General features: G+C 43.8%; 2 protein-coding genes across 4 annotated transcripts in view; one reads left to right on the top strand and one right to left on the bottom strand.

The window, feature by feature from the left end:
* The window catches only part of LOC306913731 (chemerin-like receptor 1), a gene marked incomplete at both ends in the record, with an annotated part of 981 nt that extends 374 nt beyond the window's left edge, over window positions 1-607 (bottom strand). Inside the window, one exon of the mRNA XM_079490543.1 lies at window positions 1-607. This exon is cut by the window's left edge and continues 374 nt beyond it. Within this exon, the coding sequence (XP_079346669.1) occupies window positions 1-607 (607 nt within the window).
* Window positions 1-8,685, top strand: part of wdr55 (WD repeat domain 55) — an 11,187-nt gene extending 2,502 nt beyond the window's left edge. The window contains exons 2-7 of one of the 3 annotated variants that reach the window (XR_013788702.1): window positions 3,792-3,988; window positions 4,931-5,120; window positions 5,582-5,688; window positions 5,948-6,217; window positions 6,710-7,355; window positions 7,402-8,685. Coding sequence is in view for 1 of the 3 variants with exons in the window: in XM_079491654.1 (XP_079347780.1) it covers window positions 3,792-3,988; window positions 4,931-5,120; window positions 5,582-5,688; window positions 5,948-6,217; window positions 6,710-7,046 (1,101 nt within the window). In the remaining 2 variants the exon portion in view is untranslated. Of the gene's footprint in view, window positions 1-3,791; window positions 3,989-4,930; window positions 5,121-5,581; window positions 5,689-5,947; window positions 6,218-6,709 lie in introns of all 3 variants that reach the window. The other 2 variants (XR_013788703.1, XM_079491654.1) reach the window with 2 other exon arrangements.
* The last annotated feature ends 713 nt before the right edge of the window (window positions 8,686-9,398 follow it).

The raw sequence follows: 9,398 nt of genomic DNA, 5'->3' as shown, positions 1-9,398 counted from the left end.
AGGAGCGACCTGATTGGTGGTTATTCCTGAGCCGGTAGATGATGACGGAATAGCAGGAGACGATGACGGAGAAAGGAACCACGAATCCTGCAAGGAAGTTGTACAGGGCCCCAAATCGAAAATCATGCAACTCGGTGTTGAGTGCATCGTTGTCGTAGCACCAGACCTTACCATCAACTGACCATGTGTCCCTAAAGATGACGTGAGGGGAGCTCAGAGCCAAGGCGAGAACCCAGACTCCCAGACTGACCCAGGATGCCTTTCTGACGGTGCGGTAACCACTGCACCAAGCCCACAATGGACACACCACACCAACACATCTGTCCACACTGATGACCACCAGAGTGTAGATACTGGCATACATGTTCATGTAGAAAACCAGACCCTCCATCTTGCACATGAACAAGCCAAAAGGCCAGTGGAAGTCCAGAGCGTTCTGTGTGATTCTCAGCGGCAGGAAGGCTGTAACCAGGAGGTCGGCCACAGCGAGGTTGAGGTACCAAACGGTGCTGACGATTTTCTTCATCCTGAAGCCCGTCGCCCAGATGACCACACCGTTCCCCAACACGCCGAGCACACACACCAGGCTGAGGATGACCACGGACATGATGCGGAGGGATTTGAAGATGTTATCCCAGTAGTTATATCCTCTATTATTATCATCATCGTAGTATGAGTCATTGTGATGAACAACAGGTGTGGTCATATTCTCCATAGTCCTGAAACCTAAAAATAATAAAACAATGAATATAAGGTCATACTTTGTTTTAACACGCCATGTATTATTACACTGACCTCCATACAAGATTTGTATTGTTTAAAGGTTTCATATTAATACTTATTTATTTTTTGAGGGGCACTAGCCCCTCCTATATTCAGCTAGTGTAGATTTATAGGGTGCTAGCCCCTCCTATATTCAGCTATTAGTGTAGATTTATAGGGCGCTAGCCCCTCCTATATTCAGCTATTAGTGTATGGAGGCCCAAGAAGAGGGTGCATGTGTTCGTGAGCTCATGTAAGTTGGGAGTGCTGTTGATTGATCGTACCCCTCTGAGATATGTAAACATGTGAGTTGATGTAATCCAGCTTGTGGGGCTGACCACTCGTGTGTGGCTGTGTGTGCTTGTCTCCCTATGTCTCTCTGCCAGTGAGATAGTGTACTTTACCTAAATATGTGTAATATTGCATCCATATACGTAATGTCAATATATACAACACATGTCTATACAATACATAAAGCAAAAATAAAGGGCTACCTGTTTCAGAGTGTTGAAGAGACGTCGGTCAAAGAAGTGTCTTGTCCAAACTGCGGTCGGTGAACAATGAGAGGCTCAGTCAGAGCGACTTATCGCACCATATATAGATGTGGGGGAGAGAAAAGTACTTTTGTTTTTCTCTTTTACAATCAGGAAATGCATTACAATCAGGAAATGCCATTAGACTGGTCATTAGAGGCGTTGGTACCCATTACGATCATATTATCGCTGCTGTCCTCAACCGTTAATCATGCACTTGCACGATGTACAGTTAACCCATTCTGGGCGGGAACCCCTTTTCGTGTTAGCATTATGTTATGCTTTAGCTATTGAAAAATAGCAGATCTACAAGCTCATAGCGCCCCCCCGGAAACAATCTGGAAGAAAACCGGAGCGAGAGGCATGTTGAAGTCGGAAATGAAGTGCGTAGTATATCCATCAGATCAAAACCACGAAGAGCGCCCTGGATTAGGAGAGACGAGGCATTCTTTCTGCCACGCTAACAGCTAATATGATCTACGGTGGCCGAGTGTCTGACTGAAAAAATAAAAAAAAGGAAAAAATTACAGAATATTCTCCCCTCGCCTGATATCATTGAGGATGCGCTAGGACGTGTACACACGTACTTTGTACGCATCGATTGGGTTCCCTAGGACGCGTGGAGCCGTCCTACGGACGGAAACGGTTAATGTGACCTGACTTTCTCCTATTATGGTATGGCCCTTGGGTGCCAATTTAAATGGTAAATGGTGCATTTATATAGCGCCTTTATCCAAGATGTAAAAATGTAGCAGTGAGTGTAAAAATGTAGCAGTGAGTGTAAAAATGTAGCAGTGAGTGTTGGCGACAGGGCCTTTCTGTGTGGAGTTTGCATGTTTGTTCTCCACAAAATGTGTTGTGACTTTGATTGAAAAAGCTGTCGGGTGAAAATAAACTGTTTGTATTCCTCATGCATTGAAGGAAACATGAGGTCAGTCCGTTGCTCTCCCCAGGTTGGCAGAGGGAAGCATATAGCACTCAGGATTACATTGATTAGACAATTGACACTGGGTGAAAAAAAAATAGTGGGTTACAAAAATTGTGGCATAAGAATTGTGAGAGATGAACACACATGTTATTGTCTCCCACTGTTCATGTCTTTGTTTTCAGCGTTTTTCTTTTTGAGTGGTGCAACCACTCAAAGTGCAACCACTCTATTTTGATTTGGCTTTTGTTCAATGGACCCGTAAGGGTCCATTTGGTTTCAAATTATGCTCTCAAGAGTTAAAGATCGATAATACATTACAAACATATTGTGCAGGTGAGATTTAGAAAACCCTCATATCGGAGGCGAATTAAGGCATGGCACAAATGTCCACATGGTTCCAAGCAAATAAGTTATCCTTAAATATTTAAAAGAATCAAATGTTATTGTCTTTGGTGGTAAAAACTAAAAAAGTATTGTACATATACTTGTAAAATGACTATTAATGATATTGAGATATCTCAGGTTTCCTCTATAAAATTCTTAGGAGTTTTAGTAGATTATAAACACATCCATCTAGTTTCCAACAAAGTTTCTAGATCGCTCGGTGTCCTCGGGAACATGAGTGGTCTGGTCAATCAAAGTTGTTTGCTTTCTTTGTACTACAATTTACAATTTAGGCATTTAGCAGACGCTCTTAAGTGCTACAGCTTGATATTGCAAATGGTCTGGGCTAACACTTACTGTATGTCTCTTGTCCAGTGGTGGAAAAAGTGCTCAATTGTTTACTGTAAGTAAAGGTACCAATACTGCAATTTAGAACTAGCCTGGTTAATAAACCAGACCGAATCAGCCGTTGGCAAAACAAAATTGCCTACCAGCGGATTACGGTCTGGCGAGGCTCAGTAGCACGCCTCTTTCCTACAACCGAGAACAGGTCGGACCAATCGGGACACGGTATGCAATATGGGCGGGCTTTGGTACAGTGACGTTCAATGCTTGAGACTTTTGACTGACAGTAGCTCTGACCAATTGCGTCAAAGAGAAAATGTTTGAACCCGCCCCCCGGGAAATGAAATCCAAGTGGAGCCAGCCCAGACTAATATACCGCGACAGTGTTGTGTGATATTAGTCTGGCTTATTAGCCAGGCTAATTTAGAACTACTTCGTTACAAGTAAAAGTACGGAATTGAAAATGTACTTGAGTAAAAGTATAAAAGTATCGGCATCAAAATTTACTTAAAGTACTAAAAGTAAAAGTGCTCATTGTGCGGAATGTGCCATTTCACAAGTTCGAGAGATGACTTCCGCACACCCGGTTACATTTTATAGCAGGTGCGTATACAGTAGGTCCTGGCAGAACAGCAAACGTTATGAGGAAGGAGGAGAGAGCCGCACACCGCCACTTGCTGGTTCAAGAAGTTTATTTTGTTAAGAGTCGTAGCAACGTTTCGGCCTTTCGGCCTTCTTTCACAAGTTCAAAATGTGTACAAAATCTATTGAAAATAGCAGATCGTATACATGGTATTGACCGTTTGTTTACCTGTCTGTATCTGGTATGTCATCATCAGCCTCGAGAGCCGCGCGTCCGCGACACGCCGGAGGACATCCGCCTGGAGGCGGCCGCCAACGCGCTGGCCTTCCACCCGTCCCGGGATCTGGTCGCCATGGGCGACCTGGACGGGGACATCTACGCTTACGCGTACTCGTGCACGGAGGGCGAGACCAGGGAGGTGTGGTCGTCGGGTCACCACATGAAGTCCTGCAGGTAGGGGGAGAGAGGGCGGTCACCACCAGTGGTGTAAAGGGTATCCAGAGAACTCGCCAGGTTACCAACTCGCCGCGATTTAGTGCATTTTAGTTTTACTTCGCCTTCATTTAATCCATTTAGGCCTGACGTCGAAATTTAAAAAAATCTTCTAAATTCTGACAGTTTTCTGACATGTTTCTGTATTAGTGGTGCTCAATTTTTCAAAAATAGCAGACCTACAAGCTCATAGCGCGCCACTCGGTGGCGCGCTATGATCTTGTAGATTTAGCTAAATCTAGCTTGTAGATTTAGCTAAATCTAGCTTGTAGATTTAGCTAGATTTAGCTATTTTTCAATAGCTAAATTATAACATAATGTTTAAAACACAAAAAGGGGTTCCCGCCCAAAATGGGTTAACCCATTTTGACCTGGGAACGATTCTACAAATGTCTTCTAAATCCTGACAGTTTTCTGAAAAACCCTATGTTTCTATGTCAGTCGTTCTCAAACAATTTCATGTCAAGGACTCCCAAAAATATATGTAATTGCCTGAAAATACGTTGTTCCAGGGACCCCCCCCAGAAGCAAATATTTGAGTTAAAAATGTTCGCTCTGAAAGAATATACAAGCTCACAATGCATCGCGATGCGACACATTGTGAGCCTGTAGATCGTCTATTTTCAAAAGATATTTTTATACAGTTGAAAAGTTCAGTTGATTATTTAACCCATTCTGGGCGGGAACCCCTTTTGGTGTTAGCATTATGTTATGCTTTAGCTATTGAAAAATGGCAGATCTACTTGTAGATCTGCCATTTTTGAAAAATCAAAGAATGACTGACATAGAAACATAGCTTTTTCAGAAAACTGTCATTTTCAAACAGACATTTTTAGAATCTGATCTCAGGTCAAAATGGGTTAATAATTATGATGTCATCATGTCTACCACCTGTCCCTGCAGGGCGCTGTCCTTCTCCCAGGACGGACAGAAGCTGGTCAGCGTCTCTAAGGACAAGTCCATCCACATGCTGGACGTGGAGACGGGCAGGCTGGTGACCCGCGTCCCCAAAGCCCACGCCGTCGCCGTCAACGCTCTGCTGCTGGTGGACGAGAACATCCTGGCCACCGGGGACGATGGGGGCACACTCAAGGTCTGCTTAACCCATTTACACCTGAGGACGATTCTACAAAATGTCTTCTAAATCATGACAGTTTGGGCAGCAGTGGCTCAGGGGTAGAGTGGCTGGATGGTAACCGCAAGGTTCCCAGTTCGATCCCTGTGGGCTCCCCCAGAGTTAGTGTCAAAGTGTCCTTGAGCAAGACACTGAACCCCTAATTGGTCCCGATGTGCTGGTTGATGCCTTGCATGGTTTCCGCTGCCATCGGTGTATGAATGTGTGTGTGAACGGGTGAATGTAATGCACAATCTATGTAAAGCGCCTTGGATAAAGGTGCTATATAAATGCACCATTTACCATTTTATTTATCATTTAATAATTGTATGCTTTGTGCGTAGGTGTGGGACATGAGGAAAGACTGTAATAATTGTATGCTTTGTGCGTAGGTGTGGGACATGAGGAAAGACTTTAATAATTGTATGCTTTGTGCGTAGGTGTGGGACATGAGGAAAGGCTCGTCCTTCATGGAGATGAAGCATCACGAGGACTACATCAGTGGAATAGCTATAGACCAGGCCAAGAAGACTCTGCTCACATCCAGGTCAATACAATACAATACAATACAATACAGTAGTATATGATTTAAGTGGTTAAAGTTGCTATTAACAGGTTGAATGCCTGTAATGTACGGCGGTCTAACCTAGACTGCCTAAGTAATACGTATAGAGTTGCCTTTGAACAGCCAGTGCACCGACCGCTGAGTTGCTTGTCATGAAAATCTGCTTGTTGTAGTATTGATTATCAGAATACGGAGCACACTGATCTAATCCAATCCAATTAATGTAATCTAATCCCGGCAGTGGAGACATGACCATGGGCGTGTTCAACATCAAGCGGCGGCGCTTCGAGCTGCTCTCGGAGCCGCAGAGCGGGGACCTGACGTGCGTGTCGCTGATGAAGCGCGGCAGGAAGGTGGTGTGCGGCTCCAGCGAGGGGACCGTCTACATCTTCAACTGGGACGGCTTCGGAGCCACCAGCGACCGCTTCGCCCTGAAGTCCGAGAGCGTCGACTGCATCGTCCCCATAACCGACAGCATCCTGTGCACCGCCTCCATTGACGGAGTCATAAGGTCAGTGTGAGGTGCCGGAGGTTAGCTGTTGACAGATGGAAGGACGTACACACGGACACACACGGACGGATGGACAGGGTGCAAAACATATAATATATAACATAATGGTCTCTCCCAGGCGCGTAGCGTGGATCAAATGATTGACTGGGCAGATTAGCATCGAGGGGGGGTTAGCGCATCCCCGGCCGATAGGTGTGAAGTGTGAACGGTTTGGGGGACCATTTAAAACGATGGCGGCTTGCATGCTGTGGTTTGCTATACTAAACAGAAATTTGCACGCACAAGGGCTGCCAAAGTAGGCTATCTTTTGTTGTTTTTTCGCCCCGTCTCTTCGGGCCAGCTCTAAACTGACTGGGCTATGGCCAGTCAGTAATTCTTTTTTACAGTGTACATATCCGTTATCCAGATGGTCTTTTTCCTCAATGAACAATACACATTCATAAATGTATCTCTCTCTGCCCCCCCCACCCCCCTCCCTTCCCTCCACTACAGAGCCATCAACATCCTCCCCAACCGCGTGATTGGCTCCATCGGGCAGCACGTCGGCGAGCCCATCGAACAGATCGCCAAGTCGCCGGACGGACGTTTCCTGGCCAGCTGCGCTCACGACGAGCTGGTGAAGTTCTGGGACATCTCGTCTCTGGCGGCCATGACTGTCAGCGACTACCGCAAGCGCAAGAAGAAAGATGGCCGCCTCAAGGCCCTGAGTAAGAAGGCCCACGGAACTGACGACTTCTTCTCTGGCCTCGTGGAGCCGGAGAAGGAGAAGGAGGAAGAGGAAGGTGGTGATGAGGAGGAAGAGGAGGAGAGTGACAGTGACAGTGACTGAAAGTCTTGCTTGTCCGATGGCAGGGCAGATTACAATACAAATGTCATCACCCTCTAACACATAGGTCACAGGTTCAATTCTAAGCCCCTCAGTGTCTGTGTGTCTCATCAAAGTGCCTTTGAGCAAGACGTGGGACCTCATTGACTCACAAGTAGTTGTCACTGTTTTTGGTTATGCCAGTCTTAAAACTGCAATCTGGAACTGATTCACCGTAAATGAAGAAAAGGTTATTATTCTGTATGGTAGAATATGTTAATACTATATAAAACATGCATCTCCCTACTCTTCCACTGAGACATTTAGACCCAGGTGTCAGGCAGGACACCTACTGGTCGACAAGTAGCCCTACGTCAAGTTATTAAGCGTTAGTTTCCATCCTGGCCTAGCAGGGTTTCCCTCTCAGAAGAGTGGCAAAGTCTCCAACGCGAGTACGCGGGGGGACCCAGGTTCAAATCCTGGGACATGAAACCTAGGGAATCCAGACTTTATCATCCCTCTGTACCTGTCGAGATAGTGTCATGTGTTCCCGTCATCGAGCCACAGCGGGAATCGAACCGTTCACAGTGAAATGTGGTGGACTGGACTCATTATAGGGTCTGTCCTTTCACTAAAGGCTGCGCAGTGTATCGATATCACTGGTATATCGATATTGTGATATGAGACTAGATATGTGGGATTTTGCCCCATCATAATATTGTGATATGGCAAGTGTTGTCTTTTCCCGTTTTTTTTAATCATTAAAGCCCTATTTTATACTTTCAGAAGTTGTCCAAATTGACAAAAAATTAAGAAAAGAAATAAGAAATATATATCGGTACACTGTATATTACCCCATTCTGGGCGGGAACCCCTTTTTGTGTTTAAAGCATTATGTTATACTTTAGCTATTGAAAAATAGCAGATCTACAAGCTCAAGTGCCGCGCTGCAAGCTTGTAGATCTGCTATTTTTGAAAAATCGCTAAATTGTGTTTGAATTTTTTTTTCCAGAGCGAGCGTTTTTGACTCAAATCTTTGCTTCTGGGGGGGATCCCTGCATGAACATGTTTTCAGATGGGGGGGGGGGGGGGACCAATTAAATTTTTTTGGGAGTCCTTGACATGAAAATGTTTGAGAACGACTGACATAGAAATATGAGATTTTTCAGAAAACTGTCAGGATTTACCGTAGAAGGCATTTGTATAGTCTTCTCAGGTCTAAATGGGTTGAAAATATCAACACAATACAATATTATCGTCCCAGGTATTTAGTCAAAAACACATTTAATTTTGTGCATATCGCCCTGCAGCTCTACCTGTTGTGGTGTCAGCCATGTTGAATGGCTGCTCTATGGTTTGTGCACATCTTATCAGATAGATGCTTATCGTGGTTTTGTTCCCCCCATCGATGTCGATGCAGTTCTGATATTATCCATGTTCACATTCTCTGTTTTTAATTTCACTCCCAAGGGTGCATACAAATGCAATGTCGGGTGGCCATTTTGTACACCATTTGACGTTAATTTAACGACACTTGAGGATTTTACTGTGTACAGTACGTCGTGTATACAGTACATCGCAATTCTGTTGCTGGGTAAGATTGTTGTGAAAGTCTTTGTATAAAAAACATTGTTTTGCATTATTAAATGTATTTGAGCGCTCACTTGGATTCGAATAGCCTTTTTGTTCATCTTGTTCATGTTGTACATTTTAGAGATCAAAAAGTATTTATTTAAAGACGTTTACACCGCAGACAAAGCCAACCCGGCTCATCACAAATCATGACAATATTAAAACATGTTTTGGGCCGATCAAATAATTAGTAAGAAGAAAAACAAAACAAAAAGTGTTGTAACCTGCCCGTTTTTTCTTCTTTGGGCGGGACTGTGGCACTCTATTGCAAGTAGATCTAATATAATCCTCCACCACTTCCTGATACCATGTGATCTGATCTGATCTCAAAACAATGACAGTTATGACACGTTTTAGTTGAGCATTGGTTTTCAATAGGGATGCACGATTAATCGGTAGCATAATCGGAATTATAGGCCATATCGGCCATAAAAATGCCACATCGGAACGGACTCAAAATAATACAGATTATTTAATCGGTTTTCAACAGCAAAAATGTTTTTAAATGAAAAATGTAAAAAATAATTCATCAATATTCAATATAAATCAAAAGTGTCTAGTAGTAGCCTACCTCTTGTCTAGAACAAAAGGCAAATCAAATATGATGTAAAATCTTAAGTAAAAATAAACTTTACATTTTTCTACATTTAATTTGTGTACTCATTTCATTCAGTATTCATTCAGTTGTGAAAACAGACACTTGGAAGAGAGTATATGATATTGATTGATTGATTGAATACTTTA

Source organism: Electrona antarctica (assembly GCF_951216825.1).
Source record: "Electrona antarctica genome assembly, chromosome: 21".
Lineage (NCBI taxonomy): Eukaryota > Metazoa > Chordata > Actinopteri > Myctophiformes > Myctophidae > Electrona > Electrona antarctica.
Note: the sequence above shows the minus strand (reverse complement) of the source record. Positions and strands in the feature narration are given on the sequence as shown.